Source organism: Callithrix jacchus, chromosome 5, assembly GCF_049354715.1.
Source record: "Callithrix jacchus isolate 240 chromosome 5, calJac240_pri, whole genome shotgun sequence".
NCBI lineage: Eukaryota > Metazoa > Chordata > Mammalia > Primates > Cebidae > Callithrix > Callithrix jacchus.
The window spans coordinates 21,781,663-21,801,088 of NC_133506.1; the positions used below are offsets into that span (position 1 = coordinate 21,781,663).

The window sequence follows — 19,426 nt, forward strand, 5'->3', positions numbered from 1 at the left end:
TGGCAACAGAGCGAGACTCTGTCTCAAAAAAAAAAAAAAAAAAGGGCACAAGATAACTTTTTGGGTTGATGGAAAGGTTCTATATCTTTATTAGCATCATGGTTACATAAATGCACACAATTGTTAAAACTTGTCAAAACTGCACACTTAAAATCTGTACATTTGATTGTACATTATAAGTCAAATAGAATGGATGGAAATTTAAAAATAATGTAATATAATGCTTCGATATGCCACATGCAGGAACTGAGAGGCAGCGATTTATAAGGGTGAAGAGCATGGTTACAGCATCAGACAAATCTGGGGTTTTGAGTCACATTGTGAGTACTTTGTGAATGTAGGCAAGTTACTGACGTCTTCTAAGATCCTATGAAATGGAGACGATAAAATTAGTACACACCTTATAAGGCCGTCCTCAGTGCAGGGGCCGGCACATGGATGCATTTGGTACGTTTAAGCTGTAGTCATTATTATTACATAGCCCTTCGGCTAGACTTTCATTGCCCAAATGCAGTCAGGAATACTGGGGTAACCATGAAAATTTTGAGAATTAAATATCTGCAAACTGCATTAGGGTGCAATCTAAATAATGCAGATAACATCTGACAGACAGCATATGTTTAAGTATGCTAGCAAGTCCTGTTTTCACAAAGTAACTATCTCTTTGCCAAGAAGAAACTATTTGCTTTAAAATACTTTTCTTAAAGCTCATGTAAAACAATTCATATATAGAGAAATTAGGACATAGTTTTTTCCCTTATACGGTAGTCTTACCCTGTTTCCAGTCTCATATCACCAAAAGTACATGTATTTTCATATATATGTGTGCTGAATATATAGATACACATTACATAATGTAATTTTTTACACATATATACCCATATATGTATATTTAGTATGTGTGTGTATGTGTGTGTGTGTGTACGTGTACGTGTGTGTATAATGTTGTAAACAAAACGGTAACCGTACTATATATGCTTTTCTAAACCTGGTATTTTCACGGAGAAGTCTTTTCATGTGAAGGACTCTGTTTACCTATACAGCTGGCCTATTCTGTTTAACTGCTGTATTGCAGTCTGTGGCATCGATAGGCTTTTAACTTTGTAACTACGTGAGGTACTACCATTAGTGATAAGGACTTGTAAGAAAACCAGTGCTTGGAGCATCACATGTCTAGTTAATGTTCAGAGTCTGGATTTCAACCTAGATTTTGTGAAACACTCAGTCTGGTGTAGACTGGAGTGAATTAATTTTATTGTGAGTGTCTTTGAGCTTCAGGTTAATTGTCAGACTTTGCCGACATGCAAGTGGTGATATGATAAAGGCCAAATAATCTTGTTTCCCTAGGACAACTGTGGGGCCGCAAGTGATGCCTCCATGCCATGCATTGGCAGCAGAAGCCAACGTAGACATTAGACAAGTTATACTTCCCTGAGTGCCAGTAGCCTGTCCCATATCCACCTTCCTCTAAAATAATAATAATGATAATAAAGAGTAAGGATCAATTGCATGGTGTTCGAACTGTGGAGAGAAGGAGAAGTGCTCAGACCTGTAATATTCTGTCTACTTTCACATTCCAGAATACGATTATTCTCTCTTTTCCTTTACTTTGCAATCTTGCTTTTTTTTGTCTGTCCAAAGGGCCCGTTCAATAACAACTAAAATCCCAAATTCTCAATTTCCTAATTTATTTGTCTGTGGTCTTTTAGTGTGTGCACTCACACACAGAGAGTTTTCATTTCCAGTGACATCAAATTTGTGCTTTCAAAACGTAATTTGTGATGCCTGGATGTGAAAGGGGCCCTGGTATAAAGCCAGAGAGCTGGTGAGAGCTCAGGCTGGTCATGGACACAAAGCCTGCTCCTCTGGCAGAGTCGGAGCAGCACAGAGTTTCTCCTTCAGGCCCTGCCAAGTGAGAGTGAGGGGTGGTCTGATGGGTGTTAAGCAAGACCTAATCTACCCTTGCGAGGCCCGCAGTCAGACACCCTGCAGAAACACAATCCGGTTTGTGTCATTCCGTTGTGGGGAGCAGTTGCTAAAAGGTTTGGTGTTGATTTTGGTAGCTTTAATTCTGCACAGATGTTTTAGAGCGCCTTTCTAGGTTTCTTTCTCACCTTTTTTCTTCTCTAACCTGTGGTGTATTCAAGGCAACCCTCACCAGCTCAGGAGAGAGAGAAAATTGTGAGCATTTCTTTCCAACCCTGTGTTCAGTGACATCAAGTTAATAGCTTAAAATTGGATATGGGGAAATGAATTATACCATTGAAGTGGGAAAATGCTACATATCAAGGATTCTCCCACCCCAGAGAACCTGTTGTTTAGAACACCACTTCTGTAACCCTTCTACTTCTGTTCACCACGTAAACCTTCCTCTCACCACACACACAGACACGTGTGTACACACAGACAAGCTAGTGTTTGAAACATTGGACACCCTGGGTTTTCTTCCAAGGGCTATGGTTATTTACAAGAAGAACAAACTGAGTTCTTTTCCTCTTCTTATCTTGAGCTTTACACTTATTTCCAAAAACCGGCCTGGCACAGTTGCTCACACCTGTAACCACAGCACTTTGGGAGGCCGAGGCGGGCGGATCACGAGGTCAGGAGATCGAGATCATCCTGGCCAACATGGTGAAATACTGTCTCTAATAAAAATACAAAAAAAAAAAGTTAGCCAGGTGTGGTTGTGCACACCTGTAGTTCCGGCTACTCGGAGGCTAAGGCACTAGAATCGCTTGAATCCAGGAGGTAGAGCTGTAGTGAGCTGAGATTGCACTATTGCGCTCCAGCCTGGCGACAGAGCGAGACTCAGTCTCAAACAATTAACAAAAAAGCCAAATATAAGCTAACTTTCTTCTTTCTCCCTTAGTGGATGGCTGTATTCATAGAGCAGCTGGCCCCTGTTTGCTAGCTGAATGTCGTAACCTGAATGGCTGTGATACTGGACATGCAAAAATCACATGTGGCTATGACCTGCCTGCAAAATGTGAGTAGAACTTTTTCGAATACTGTTTCAAAATCAGATGAGACGTCTTAACTTGTTTTACTCCAGTGTGTAACTGGAAAAGGAAATGGCAGTGGTGGTATTTAATTAAATGTGCTTCAGTTCAGATTTTGTACATGGTAATAAAAAGTGCTTTCCAAATTGGCCTCCAAATTTATGTGTGTGTGTGTGTGTGTGTGTGTGTGTATGCACATATATCATACACACACACATATATGTGTATATATGTATACGCATATGTATATATATATATGTATACACACATATGATGTTTAACCATTCAAGTCTTTGACAGAGTATCTCTGAAACAGGAAAATAAAAATATGAGCAAAATATGCATTATAGAGTTTAAGTGCCACAGAGTGACAGCTCCTGGAAATGAGGCCAATTTCTTATTTCTTGTTCAGGTTTCTTGATTGTGGTTGTGTTTAGAGCAAAGGAGATCAAAGTGATGTATTGTGTTTTCAGCTGCCATGTGAAGCCTGATTGGCAATTACAGCCAAGGCATCTGTCACACTTCGCTTTCAGGAAAAGCCATTGGAATCTGGTTGTCAGCGTGAGAATGTATTTGCTCTTTGAATGTGGAATGGTCAAAATTTCCATTATATTTTAATAGAGAGAAGTATTGCATTTGATTGACCTTGTTGCTTAATTATTCAGCCAACTGGGTGAGGTCAGACGGAATAAAATACTTAAAGAGAAGCTGGTTAAAGGCATAGCATCTTTTTTTTTTTTTTACTTGAGACAGAGTCTCACTCTGTTGCCCAGGCTGGAGTGCAGTGATGCAATCTCAGCTCACTGCAACCTCTGCCTCCTGGGTTCAAGAGATTCTCCTGCTTCAGCCTCCCAAGTAGCTGGTACTACAGGCACGTGCCACCACACCCAGCTAATTTTTTATTTTTAGTAGGGATGGGGTTTCACCATATTGGCCAGGCTGGTCCAAACTCCTTACCTCAGGTGATCTGCCCCCTTCAGCCTCCTAAAGTGCTGGGATTACAGGCATGAGCCACTGTGCTTGGCCTAAAGGAATAGCTTTTTTTATCCCATAATCTTCAGGGCCTGAGGAGGGAGGTAGAGAGTTTCATTGCAACATTAAGGTGTGCATTGTCCTGGAAATTGAGACACCAATTTGTTGATTATCCCATTCACCTACTTCTTATGATATTGCTGATACATTTTATGTAGAAGTGAAGCTGGTTTTGGGTTTTGTTTTAGCAGTGGAGAAAACATGAATGAAAATTTATAATAGAATCTATAGGATACTATGGGTTATATATATACAGATTGTCTAACAATGAATTTCCTGTGGATATGTGTGAAGGAAGACTAGTGCATTATATTTTAAAGATAATGGTCAAAGTATGTTTAAATGTGAGGATTTGTAGTAAATAGCAATATGTTAAAACAGTTTTTTAAATCAATATTATATTGCATCCTATATTGCTTATGATGGTTTTCCAGTGAAAGTACTTTCATGTGCTACCTAACGATGTTTTGGTCAATGATGTAATGCATATGTGACGGTGGTCCTGTAAGATCATAATACAGATTGAATATCCCTTATCCAAAATGCTTGAGACCAGATATGATCTGGATTTCAGATCTTTTCTTCAGACTTTGAAATGTTTGCATATGCAAAATAAGATAACTTGGAGATGGGACCCAAGACTAAGCACACAATTCATTTATGTTTTATATACATCTTACACACATAGCATAATAGTAATATTACGCAATATTTTAAATAATTTTGTGCATGCAACAGTTTTGACTGGGCCTGTCACATGAGATAATGTGTGGAATTTTCCACTTGTGGCATCATATTGGGACTCAAAGTTTTAGATTTTGGAGCGTTTTGAGTTTCAAATTTTTGGACTAGGGATTCAACCTGTACTATATTTTCACAGTATCTTTTCTACGTTTAGACATGTTTAGATACATGAATACTTACCATTGTGTTACAGTAGTTTGCAGTATTCAGCACAGTGACATGCTGTACAGGTTTGTAGCCTGGGAGCAACAGGCTATATCCTATAGTCTAGGTGTGTAGTAGGCTATACCAGCGAGGTGTGTGTAAGTGCACCTTATGATTACATAACAGTGAAATCACCTAAGGAGTCATTTCTCAGACCATGTTCCCATTGGTAAGTGATGCATGATTATATATCAACTATATGCTGTTTAATTTTTCCTTTAATGACTCTTCATTCCCTTTTCTTTGCTAAGGTCTTTACCTAGTGTGAAACAGTCAAATCATGTGCCAAGTGGCTCTTCACTACTACTTGAAATATATATTTGTGTCAAACAAACCCTGTGTGTACAATGGTGTTTGGAAGAGTTCTCTTTTTAATTCAGAGATCCTGGTCTGGGTATTAACAGTGATTTCCCTCTGCAGAATTATATAGCGCTATGTTCATGAATGTTGGTTCTTTTCCTTTCTAATACCATGCTACCATCATGATTTACCTAACTTACACCACCCTGAGAGCAAGCAGGATTGCTGACTGCTACAATAATAGCAAGATTATTGACTGTTTTCAGGCTTGTATCTGACCTTAAGCCAAGTAATAGTCCCGGTCTGTTTTCTTTCTTATGTATTAAAACACAAATCAAATTTCTCTGAATCTGAACTTTCTAAAGAACTGTATACTCAGAATCGTTAAATGTGCCTAAATAAAATGGTGGCTCTATCTAGTGTATGGGTTCACACTATCACACATGGGATAATTTTTTAAATATGCTTGTATCTGTTTGACATCCATCTGAATACGTTACTCAGTTTCCTTTGAATGCCATTCATCTTATTTTAGGATTATTGAAGACTTGCACAATACCAGACACTGAAGGACAAAGATCAGTACCTCAAAAGAATTCCAATGCTTGAGTCATAACTTTGAACTGAAGTGTGGCTTTCAGGGGCATACTGGGGCAAGTGGATCTTTAGGGTCAGTGATGCTAGAAGTGGCATGTCAGTCCACAGGACTGGCTACAGAATCCATGAGAGCTGAGATCCTGAGAGCCAACGTATACTCAAGTCACTGCATGCAGCTCACATGGCGTGTTCAGTAAAAAACTCATCCAATAGAATAGAAATTACCAGACAGGCATTGCAGTGCCACCTCATAAAAGTCATAAACATGGAATATTTGTGGCTAGGTCTTTTTTCTTCCTGTATATTTAAAAGGTTAATGATTTATATTAAAAGCATAAAGGAAAGCAAGGAAAGCAGCATGAAAATGAGTGATAATAGCTTACATTTTTATGCCACTTTACAGTATTTCACAGTACTTTCACAAGCCCTTATATTTTAAATTGTGTTTTATAAACATTGTGTATGTTCATTTTCCCTTTCCCTATCCCTGAGAGATGTTTTTCTTTCTCATCAATTTGGTTCATCCATTTCAGAGTCATTAACAATCCACAGATGTGCTTCTGTAGTGAGAATGAAAAGGGAGCTCATTACATACTGTTTGGGTCATTTTCCCCCTCCATATTTAATAATTCCATGACAGTTTGACAGCAGAGACTAGTTCCTATCTGTCCTCTGAGACAGCGGGTTTATCATTATAGGGTACTAAAGCCAGTCATCCAGCCACAAGTGATAATGTCTTCATGCATCAGCAATTTGTTTGGAAAATGCTATTGTCTGGGTTACAGACAAACTCGATAATTTTGAGCTGGTTTTTGCCTCTTTTATGCTTGCTAAATTAATCTATTCATAAATGCTTGTATTTGAATTAATTATACTTGTATTCTGTGTGCTGTGACTCATCATGAATGGTAGAATGATAAGCCCCAGATATTTAGTTTACTCTTCACTGCTTGGATGTTTTGAATGATTTCTTTTTGATGTTAAGAATATCCAATCATTCTTTTTAAAAGAAATCTTAAGCATAGAAAGAACATTGGTCAATATTTCATTGAAGGCTATTGCTAAAGAAATGACTTAGAAAGTAGATGGAGGGTTGTTTATGTAATTGGATTTTTTGGGAATTTTCTCTACAATGTTAGATATTTTTTGTATTTATAATATAATTTAAATTTTTATAGATTTTTAGAAGCTTGTTGACATGTGAGACATTTCTATTCATGCTATTGTCATTCCACCAGGCAGTCAGCTTCACATGGGCAAGATTTGTCTATCTCAGTCACAGTTCCAATGTCAATATCTATCATAGTGTCTCCTAAATGTGTGCTGAATTAATGTGAATACATGAAGGATAAAATGAGTGAATTATTTCAGAACTTTTTCACCTGAAAAATAGTAAAAAAAAAAACTGTCACCTCTACTTGTAATACTCTTCTGTCTGCAATTATTCTGCACAGTTCTAGTAAATTTACATACTTAGATCCAGAGTCCTTATAATTGTCTACAAGGCTGTACATGACGTGACCTTTACTTCACTACATCATCTCCTTCTGTGCTCCGCCTACTCACACAGGCTGCCTTGTGTGAACCTGGTCCTCAAAGCCTTTGCACTGGCGTTCTCTCTGCTGGAGTTCCATTCCTCTACATACCTACATGGCTTGTTCCTTACCTACTTCAACTCTTGTTCAAATGTAACATCAGGTGTCACCCTAACCAACCCATTTATGATTTCTTCACTTTTAAAATTTATAATCACATGTCTATAAATTTAATATTCAAATATGTCATTTACTTATTTATTTTGTTTCTTATCTGTTTATGAGAGTAAGGGCAGACACTCTTCTTTTTGTATTTTTCTAATGTATTGCTGTATTCATACAGCTTTAAAAATGTCTGATATATAATAGGGGCTCAAAAGATACTTACTGAATGAATGAATAAAATGTAACTCTAATCCTGTCAAAATCTGCTAGTGGACTTTTCCTTAAATACAGACACATTAGCCTGATTACCTTTGGCCTTCCACTGAACTACTTACAACCTTTTGTATGATATGAGTTGCTCACAATGGTATATCTATGCATGGGGTCTGTATCTGGGTTATCTAGAAAGCTCTTTCTTTGCTCCTTTCACTTGTCTTCCCAACTCAGTTCAAATATCACTTTGCCATGAAACAAGTCTTCTCTTGTCACCTGAGCTAAAAATGCCTTCTTTTTACTTCACACTCCAGAATACTGCATGTTAACATACTGATGGCACTTGTCACATGCTACCTTTTATTGTTGGATATGCAAACTTTCCACCTTTATATATCACAAGCACTAGAGAAACATCTAACAAATGAATTCGTTATTGAAAGTGTCAACCCTGGTTGATAATTGGTAGTAGGTGGAATATAAAGGAAAAATTATGCTAATATTTCTAAGAAATTATGAATTTAGTGTCAATTATCCATTGTGTTTTAAAAAAAATATTTTAACTTACATGCGGTCCAAAATCTCCTGTCTTCAAAATGTACTCTTAATGGAGTTTCTCCTAAGGAGGAAAAAATAAAGAAAAATAAAGAAACCATACCACCCATATTTGATGGTTTTCAGCATAGCTCACATGTCTGTATTTTCTTCAGAATGCTTCACTCTTGGCAGGGCTGAAGAGTCATCAAAGATAAATGGAAAAATATTAACTTGTATAAATGAAATGGTGGAATCTGTTTCTTTTATTCCTTCTATTTCATCTTGGGAAGGCATCAAGGGGTAATATTGTTTAACTCAAGGTTTTCATTAATCATTTGAAGGGAAACGCTAAGGTGAGAGACCATAGCATAATATGTTTCCATGAATGGTGTGAATCCGAGTTCACGTCCTATTCCCAGGTGCAATAATAATCAGATGATAGTACCTTAAAATGTACCGTTGATAATAATTAGTACTTCTCTTGTGCCCTTTATCAAGAAATCTTAGTACTTTGAAACACTAGCTCATCAGTCCTTTTGAAATTCCTATGAGGAAATGACATGTCAAGTAATACTTTCTTCCAATACAAAGAGAAATGCAGATCCAGGGAAAATAAATCTGTTGCTCCCATTAACAAAATAAACCCATATTAGAGGCATGGTGGTGGCCAAGGATCCCTGAGCTAGGAAAGGAGTCTCGGTTAGGTGTTAGCCAGGCCTGCTGCCTGTTTTTATAAATAAAGCTTTATTAGAACACAGTTGTGGCCATTTGTTTACAAATTGTCTATGGTTGCTTTCGTGTGGCAGAGTTGAGTTGTTGCTGTAGGGATTTTATGGCCACAGAACCTGAAATATTTACTATCTGGCCTCTGCAGAAGAAGTTTGCCAGCCCTTGGTCTGTGGCAATCTTCACTTTTTTTTTTTTTTCTTTATGAGACAGATTCCCACTCTTTCGCCCAGACTGGAGTGCAATGGCACAATTCTTGGCTCACTTCAACTTCGCCTCCTGGGTTCAAGTGATTCTCCTGTCTCAGCCTCCTGAATAGCTGGGATTACAGGCATGTGCCACAACACCCAGCTGATTTTTGTATTTTTAGTAGAGACAGGGTTTCACCATGTTGACCAAGTTGGTCTCAAACTCCTGACCTCAGGTGATCTACCCGCCTCAGCCTCCCAAAGTGCTGGGATTACAGGCATGAGCCACTGTGCCTAGCCAATCTTCACTTTTTATAAAGTATGAAAGGTGAGATTCAGAGAGATTAAATATTGAATTTTATTAAATGTGATATTACTTATTCAGATCAAAATTGATAAAGGTGAGACTAAAATACCTACCATCTATTCCCTGGGACATCCTTGCTTCTGTTGCCTTAAGAGAGCATTACCTTGGGAGGAAAATCTGAAACCTTTCAAGTCTTTCAAATAATAAGGCCACCTTGAAAAGAATCCCTAGAAAAATAGGATGATTTTTCCCAACAGGGCCAGATCTGGGAAGTGAATAAGTCAAGTCTCTGATGGGAGAGTCAGTTTAAACTACCAGAGTATTAGGAAGCAAATCACTCTTCCTGGCTTCCCCCAGTGGTGTTAGCTAATGTGCTGAAAGGGCGCCTGCAGTCCACAGGAAATGCAGTTTCTAGAGCAGGTAATTCGTAAGATGGTTCTGAGTTAGTCCTTTGCAAAGGGTGACCTGATTTCAGCCATCATGGGCTCTCCCAGCAGGTGCCTGATTGTGAAAGCAGTGGAGTGGGCATGCTGCTAGGAGGATGACTCTGCCAGCCTTTGATGAAGACCTGAGGGCCCTCATGAGCTCCTTCCATAATTAAATGACTTATATTACACAAAGAGAAAAGCTGCTTTTGAAGATCATAAAATCATCTTCCCTTCTGAAGAGGAAGATGGGATTGTTCCTCCTAAAATCAACTCTGATTGGCTCATTTTCCTTAAGTGCTTAAGGAATTCAGGTTTTATTTGAATCTATTTCTCTGTAATTGCCACCTTTTTCATTTATATTAAGCAGTTTCATACATTTAATCTCCTTAGTGATCCTCATGATGAATGTGAAAATAAGAAGGGCAGAAATATTCTAAAACCCAGAGCAGTGTTTCTCAAAACGCGGTTCCTGGAGCAGCAGCGTCACCTGGGAATTTGTTAGATGCAAATTTTCATGCCCCACCCCACACCTACTGATTTAGAAACCCTTTGGTTTAGCAAGTTCTCCAGAGTAACTCTGTAGTGTGCTCATGTGTGAGGGCGATTGCACTAGAGAGTGGTGGAATCCAGGAGCACCTGGCCTTGAGGTTGCTTTTGCCTATACGACACAGGCATCCATTTGGGTCACAGATGAGGGCATTTTTCGAGGAGAACTCTGACACATTCTTCTTTTCCTTTGTACTACTCTGCACTAGTGGTGACGTCTGTATTTATTTGTATTGTCTTCTTAAAATGACATTTTAAGAAGGGAAGGCATCCAGTGGGTCTCATTTACCCCTGCTATCCTTAGCATCTGACATAGTATCTAGAACAGAATTGGCTCTTGATGTATATTTACTGGAGGACTTAATGAAAGCATTGTTTTCGTCTCATCTTTTGTCATAATCATAGCTGCCACTGCAGGAAACCGACCAAGAAGACACTCAAGAGAGAAAGACATGATCCCAGGAATCTGCAGAGCTAGCACTCTTGCTGCTTTTCGTATCTCTAGTATCCCAGCACCAAACATGCTCCCTGTTTAAAGGCTAGCAGTAGAAGAAAGCACAGGGACCACACTTTGCTTAATGTGTCCACATGCCATATATCTGTCCTGTGCTTAGCATCTTTCATTTTCTCTTATTTTGACCCATTGTGATAACAGAGTCCACCCCAAATGGTTTTGTGATGAAATAACTAAATGATTCTAATGTTAATGGTGTCTTCAGAAAAATATCCACCTTTTGGAAGCAACTGGTGTTTACACTGTTGTATTACTGGCTGAGCGTAGAATTAAACGTCCGTGTTTTCCGTTATTTGCCATCATAACTAGCCTTTAGAGGAAGCCGTCTATACCTCCTATTTCCTATGTGATCAATAGGAAATAACAGTGTAAATCAATTCTGGGTAATAATGTAAATGGGCTCTTGAAGGCAGTTCCCGCTGTGAAATAAGTAGTTAGCAGTGACACTAGCATTAACCGCAGTGGGGGTAATCAGCCTTTGGATGTGTTTAATCAGAGTTATCAGCTAAGATTAAAAAGAGAGCCACTGTTGTGCAGGGATAATCATTTTCAGGATTTAAAAGATGAATATTTGAAGGTGTTCTCATAAATTAAAGCCATCAGAGTGGCTTTGAGTAATTTAGGATGCGCTGAGGTCAGGCACAAGCAAACAGGAAAGGTTAATCTCAGAGCCACGGTGGTTAATGTGCCGAGATGGCAGAATGCATTTATTGAAGTAAGTAGCAAATGCTGAGTAAAAATGTAGATGTTTTTTCTCCCTATGTTCCTTGAGCTATTACATATATGATTTTATTAAAGGTAGTTCACGGTGAACACTTTGTAAATGTGTTAACTTTCCTTGTAGTTAATCAGCAATCCCAAAGATTAAATATCAGGCCATGTTATGACTTGATTAGAGGTGTTTCCACTTGAAAATATTGATGGAACCAAGCTCTGTATTATAGAATATAAGACTGATTCTATGTCAAGAGCACTAAGTGTCATGGTAGGAGATCTGAGATGCCATTAATGCAGAGTGTCATAATTGGTAATGCCCTTCACCTCTGAGCCTGAGATTCCTCATATGTGATTGTCTGGGGGTAAGATCTACCTCCGGACAGTCTGTTAAGCCATATACGCAGAACCGCTTCTTAATACTGTCAGATAAGAGAGATACATGGCTCTATTATTACTTGTAAAGTATCTGCACACTTCATTTGCTTGTTCAGCCCATGTTTTATTGAGTGCTGCCTCGCAGCTAGAGTGCTCTTCTAGAGAGTAGATGACTGTAGCCAAGAAGACAGCAGGCTCCTTGTCCTCTCAGAGCTCAGGTCCTAGCAGAGAGAGGACACTCATGAACAAGTCACATAAAAGCAGAGAACCTCAGATAATGGTAAGGGCTATGAGGAAAAGAAAAATCCCCTTACCAGATGTATACAGTAAGGATAGTTCATACATTTTTCAATTGTTCTCCCTTGCTACAAATATTCTATTTCACTTCTGATGTATTTGTAATTTTAGTCTAATTTTTGGAAATAACAAAGGAAATATTGCTTCTGATAGAGCTGACAGGAATTTTAATTATCACCTATTTCATCTCAGAATTTTACAGATAAAATAACTGAGGCCCAGGGAAACTACTTTATTTTTCCCAGGGTCATGTGGTAAGGGACAGTGCTAAGACTAGAACCTGACTGTTAGTCTAGTGATCTTTCTGCTGAATGTATTGCCTCTTTTAGCCTCTTTGATCATGCCAACCCTCCTACAGAAGCATTGTGAGAATTTAATAACTATTAAGTGAGATGATGAATGTGAATGTATTTTTAAAATAATAATTTCTGATTTCATATGGTATCTTAGTATTAGTAATTTTAGATGAGTTACATATAAATTGCTTATGGTTTCATGAGCTTTGCCAATAAAGTTTATGTCAATAATCAATCAGAATATGTGCAACAGTGACTGGTGTTTGAGAAAATATGGAAGTCCCAGAAGGGAATTAATAAATATTCGATACTAGCCTAAAGACAGACATTTGCTCCTGTCTCTTTCCATTATCTTGACCTCAGAGAAAAGGGATACTGTAAAAGTTATTCTGAGAAACTCAGATGGCAGTTTTATTGGTTTTAAAGATACATTCACAGATTCTTTGATGTTTCTCTTCTGGAGAGGTATAGAGCTTAATTCCCTCTACTTAAACATGACCTGGACCTAATGACTCCTTTGTAGCAAACAGAGTGTGTTAGAATAATGGGAGCGTCTGAAATTAGTTTAAAGAAAAGACTGTGGTTCCTCGCCCCCACCTCTTTCCTTCTCTCTCTCTTTCATTTCACCCTGTGTTAGCTTCCTAGGGCTGCTGTTACAAATTACCATAGCTTGATAGCCTAAAACAGCAGAAATTTATTCTCTCAGTTTTGGAGGCCAGAGGGCCAAAATCAAGATGTCAGCAGGACCATGCCCCTTCTGAAGGTTCTAGAAGATCCATCTTTGCCTCTTCCAGCCTCCATCGGCCTCAGGTGTTTCTCGGCTTGTGGCAACATAACTGCAATCTCTGCTTCTGTTTATACATGACATCTTCCCTGTGTCTCTCTGTGTCCTACCCCTTCTCTTATAAGGACATTTGTCACTGAATTCAGTACTCACTGGAATCCAGGATCATCTCAAGGTCTCAAGATCCTTAACTTAATTACATCTACATAGATCCTTTTCCAAGTTAAGTTCATCTTCATAGATTCCAGGTTTCAGGACATGGGCACATCTTTGGAGTCGCCGTTTAATTCACTACGTAGTCTCTCTGAACATAGCCAGTTTCTATGTCATGAAGCAGTCCTGAGAAGGGGAAAACCAGCTACCATATTGTGAAGGAACTCAGATACCTTCTGGAGAGGCTTGTATGCTGAGGGACCAAGGCTTGCTTGCAGCAGTGTCAGTGCACTTGCAAGCAGGTCTTCTGAAGTCAGCCCACAGCCACATCAGTGAGCTTGGGAGTACATTCCCCTGCCCAATCAAGCCTTCCAGTGTCTGCAGCCCTGGCTGACAGCTTGACTGCAACATCATGAAAGACCCTGAGCCAGAGGTATCCAGCCAAGCCACTCTAAAATTCCTGGCCTGCAGAAACTGTGAGATAATAAATATTTGTTATTTTAGGTGCGGGGTAATTTGTTATGTACCAATACGTAGCTAATACAGCAACTATGACCATGAAGTTTGTAAAGCAGAGGAAGGAGCTCACTATCAGATTGGGTGATAGTGATCACATTTTCTCAGTGCAGAATCTGCCTTGTCAGGGACAGGCCTAAAATGGGAAATGAAAGCCAAATCGCATGGGGGTAATGTTACGTCGTGCAACCAAATCCCTTTGCCATACCTCTGTCATAGGCAGCATATTAGGTTGGAAAAACTATTATGAATGGAAACTTCTCAGATGAATAGTTAGATAGTCAAAGAGAACCTGAGGTTCAGCTTAGTAAAGAAGCATCGTAAGAAAACCAACCAAACCATACAACTGGATATGATTTACCTGCTATTCCTGGACTGTGTTTTAATCTTTACCTTTGCCACTCAGATGCCTTTCTTTTTTTTTTAACTGATAAGAATTACTGTTTCTTTTCTTTTTTTTTTTTTTTTTTTTTTTTTTGAGAAGGAGTTACTCTTTCTATTTTGGGGGTCAAAATTAATTCAGTTTCTATTCTCTGTTAATGTTGCAAGCTAAGTGAAGCAGAGATAACTTCCCATCCACATTTGCTGTGATGCCCTTCTAAATGTGTTTGCTGTATTAGCTGGTATGTTTCCCATTAGCTGTTTTATTTTTCAGAACTACCGAGAGTTTGCCTCATTTGTAATCACATGCTATTTGTGAAATCCCTGTAATTTCCTAAGGCCTTCTGGAGCTTGCCTCTTCCTACCTGTGACATTTTGAGGAAAGATTTATTCTTTCTCTGTGTTTATTCTGCTTAGTGAAGATTATGAGACACAGCCTTAACTGGAGTTTTGCAAGTTCTTTTTAAAATTGTGTCTGTATTGTATTTGGAGTCTAGTTACCCATTTGGAGGTCTGTGGTGGGCAAAGGGCTCTCTTGGGAATCCCTTTCTTTTACAGATTCTCAGTGTCTGCTTTCTGATATCATGGCATGTGATGCCAAACTATTGTTCTTCCTTAGTGGGCTGGTTGATTTTGTTCCTGCTTTCATGTTACTCCTGTACTTGGTACAGTATGTTAAATATATATACACGTTATCTCTCATGACCTTCATTCTCACATAGAACATATATTTCCTTCTGAGTCATAGTATGTTTTGTGAATATGGAATTCAGGGATTGTGTTCAGCTTGTGGAGCTGTTTGGAAAAGCAGCCTGAGAGAGTTTGGGTTTGGGAGTGGCTTGACGGAACTGGGATGAAAGGCACTGGGGATCCCCCAGGAAATCTACTGGTAGGCACCCTGGATTGGCTGGCAGAGGAGAGCTAACTGCTGTGCTGGCTGAGCTGATGAGACTGGGCTTTTCTCCTCCATTTGTCCAGGACATGTCCTACCTATTGTTTTAAAATCAACAAAAGTTGTCTTGATTATTTTCTCCTAGTAATATTTACTGCCTGAGAAGAATGGTGACAGATGGAGAAACCCCACATCAAAATGTATTCCACAAGAATGGTCAGAGCTCTGTACATAGAATATTCCAGAGTTAGAATGATCTATGTAGCTATGTACAAAGGGGGAGGTAAAACAGGGAACTGCACATCAGGAGTTAATCCAATATTTTGAGCCTTTCCTTGAATTCTTGGGATTTCTCCATATACCGAATTAACTGGTTGTCATGGGCACTAAATCTTTTACCTTAAACACATTAATATCACACTACAAGTAACATCTCATTGTTTACACCTACTTTGAGATTAATTATCACACAGCCTTCTTTCCTATCTTATTCTCATCTTTTTTCTTTTCACTCCATTCAGAAATATGGGATCAATATTTTAAAGGCTGAATGTGAGATGTTTTTATTTATTGTTCATCATGGTAATTAGCACCTGTTTAATTATCCTTGTGCTTGAGGATATACATTTGGGGACAATGGAGCTTTTGGTAGAGTCACAATGACAGCAGTTTCAAGCTGGAAAGAAATCTAGAAATTGCTTTTCTGGCAGCTGACACATTTCTAGGCAGTGCCTAAGAACCAGGCAAGAATTTTTACCCTGTTGTTTAAGACTGTATACTTTGCATCTGACAGTCTTTCTGCTGCATAGCAGGCAAATGGTTCGTTTATTCAACAATCACTGATTTGCTCCCTAGTATGTGCCAGGTGCTTTGATTAGTTTTTTGGAAAATAATACTGTACAAAACAGACAGGGACCTTACCCTCATGGAATTGTGCTGTGCTGAGCTGAAATGAATCAAGTGGCTGCCCAAGATCGCACGGATACTTAAGTGATGAAATGGGGATTTTACTTGGGGCCCTTAAAATGAAAAGATCTGGTGCTATTGTCTTCCTGTCTGGGATGTTCTTCCTATTGATAGCCACACTGTCTAAATGGTTAATATCATGGACTTTGAAGCCAAACATTCTAGGCCCAAACTCTGGCTCTGGACTTGGACAAGTTGTTTAACCTCTTTGTGCCTCGGTTTTGCCATCAGGATATAGGTTATGACAATCACCCCACCCTTACAGGGGTACTGAGGCTCCCATGAGTTAATGTCTGTGTGGCACTCAGAGCACCACTTAACTCCAAGTGAACGCTGTACACGGTTAGCTATTTTTCAGTCAGATCACCCAACCATCTTATCTACAATGTCACCTCATCACTATCTTCTTGCCCTGCTTTAGTTGACATCACAGCTCTTACAATCATCTGAGGTTATTTAATGTCTTTGTTGGTTTTCTTCTTGAATGTTTTTCTCTTGCACTAGAATGTAATCTTATGAAAGTGAGGACTTCATTCACTGTCATATCTCCATATTCTAGGCACATATTCACCACCTGTGAATGAGCAAATGTGTGTACATAGGAAACTTTATTTATTAATTTAATTAACATTTTAATAAATGTGATATAATTTAATTATTAACAAGGTTTTATTGGAGGAACTAGCCTGAGAGTACTTATAGCTTCATGTTCTGTTCATTTAATTCCTCTAGTAACTTGGCTAATAGATACAAATAAACCGGGAAAATAGCATTGACATATGGTAAGGTCAAGCCCATATTTCATATTTAATGTATCTACTAAGCAAGTTTTAGGTATGCTGCACATCTTTTTTATATTTTTCAAAAGTCTATAGTTTAAGTAGCAGTGTCAGGATAAAATAAAGCAGGAAGGAAGAGGTTTAAAGAACTTCAGGGACCTGGAAGACATGTTCTGACCTGCCTAATGAAAAGCTCATGAATTGATAGTGAGGTCCTTTCCCCTGATACAGAGTCAGTGTTCAAAGTCTATTTCCAAGCTCAATTTATTGTTAAACCTCATTAAAATAAAGTGATAATTTTATGGGTTTGAAATGTGTTATAACTGACTTTTCTGATTGAGACTGCTAGCTCAAGTGCTTACAACTTGTTTAAATGTTATAAATGTGTTAAAAGCGGGAATATTGATGTGTGTTTCCTCTGTGTTCAAACTATTCAGATTTTATGGGAAATAATAAAGCTTTACAACTTTTTCTTCACTAGAATGCTAGAGACCTTGCAGCAACATGAGAAATCTATTTATTATTTTGTGTCAGACCAAGATGGGCATCTTCCTCTTTGTAGACCACCAGAGTTCATTGTTGTTTGGAACAGAGAGGGAAATAGCATGATAGGGAGATAATATTAATTTAACAGAAATAGAATCTTATTTTATTACAAGGAAAGAAGTCAGTTCCACAACTTAAACTCTATTGGTGCAGAAATATTCTTAAGCATAGTCCAGTAATATGTAGTTTAATACCTGTGTGAAACTAATTTCTTTTCCGCAAGTATCAATTTTTTTTTTTTTTGAGACGGACTTTCGCTCTTGTTACCCAGGCTGGAGTGCAATGGCGCGTTCTCGGCTCACCGCAACCTCCTCCTCCTGGGTTCAGGCAATTCTCCTGCCTCAGCCTCCTGAGTAGCTGGGATTACAGGCACGCGCCACCATGCCCAGCTAATTTTTTGTATTTTTAGTAGAGACGGGGTTTCACCGTGCTGACCAGGATGGTCTTGATGTCTTGACCTCGTGATCCACCCGCCTCGGCCTCCTAAAGTGCTGGGATTACAGGCTTGAGCCACCGCGCCCAGCCAAGTATCAATTTTTATCACAGAACTTTAAATCTAGAAGTTGAGTTTAACTTCTCCTTATATTAAAGGAGCAGGCTGAATATTCTTTGAGATATAAACTTTAACCATATTATGTGTGTGTGTCTGTGTATGTAATATATACCTAAACACTGTAGTTTGAGGAAAACACATTTTTCACTTCTATTCATGTAAGATCTTAGATGCTATATTTTGCAAGGTGCCTTGTAGCATTTCATATCATGGTATTATAAGCTGAGTTTTATAGAACTGTTTCAAAAATTTAAATGATGGACCTTTTACATCATAGTTGAATATCTAGCATAAGGTAAAAAACAGTTCCACTTATGAAGCTGAATATCAATCATTAACTATTCAGTTATGCTTAGACATAGATGAGTGAGCTTGTTCTTTTACAGTTAAGACATATGGTGTTGGGTGTGTGTGTGTGTGTGTAATAGATGTGCCAGAAAGCTAAAATCTTTGCTTAGTACTTTGGGTAAAAAAGTGATTCATGATGGGTGCATTTATTTTATTCCATTCTATCCACATTTTGTGTAAAATCCATTTAAACTGGGGAACTAAATTGCTTACAGTAGTAAAATACATTTCCCTCTGTGAATGTTGGTGCCTTTTTGATGCATTCTGATTTGGACTCTGACACAGTCATAATCTACATACCAAACATAGGCATTTTGCTTTCATAACAGACACTGGCACTGCTAGAGCTATAGGAGTGAGCTGGCTCACCAGAGTAATCTCTCCATCTTGAAGAGATTGGGCTTATTGTTGATAGCCTAAACTCCACTGTCTTGGACCTCAGAGTGGCCTTTCCAATTCATAAAAATAGGTTCTGTAGCATGCCAAGACTTTGAGACCCCCAATTCATCTTTCTTATTTCCCTTCTATGAGGGAATGCTTGTGTTCATAGGCCTACAGCTTAATAGATGAGCAGAAAATGTGCTGAAACACTGATGCTTAAAAATATACAAAATGTAAGTGAGAATCCGTTTCCTTAGCTTTACCTTTGCAATGGGCAAAACAGAAATCACTCAAAAGTGATTTCTTTAGTCATGGAGCACTCAGGTTTCTCTTCTGCGTTTCGTATTTCTGTATGTCGCTGCTATCTGTATTCTGTAGATACTCTACCTGTGACATTCTGGCATTAC

The 19,426-nt window shown here is 38.5% G+C and overlaps 1 protein-coding gene across 8 annotated transcripts in view; it reads left to right on the top strand.

Moving 5' to 3' along the window:
- MACROD2 (mono-ADP ribosylhydrolase 2) overlaps positions 1–19,426 on the top strand; it is a 2,068,485-nt gene that overhangs the window by 705,491 nt on the left and 1,343,568 nt on the right. For all 8 annotated transcript variants that reach the window (XM_078371386.1, XM_078371387.1, XM_078371388.1 and 5 more), the window contains one exon: positions 2,870–2,986. In XM_078371386.1, coding sequence (XP_078227512.1) covers positions 2,870–2,986 — 117 coding nt within the window. The remainder of the gene's footprint in view (positions 1–2,869; positions 2,987–19,426) is intronic.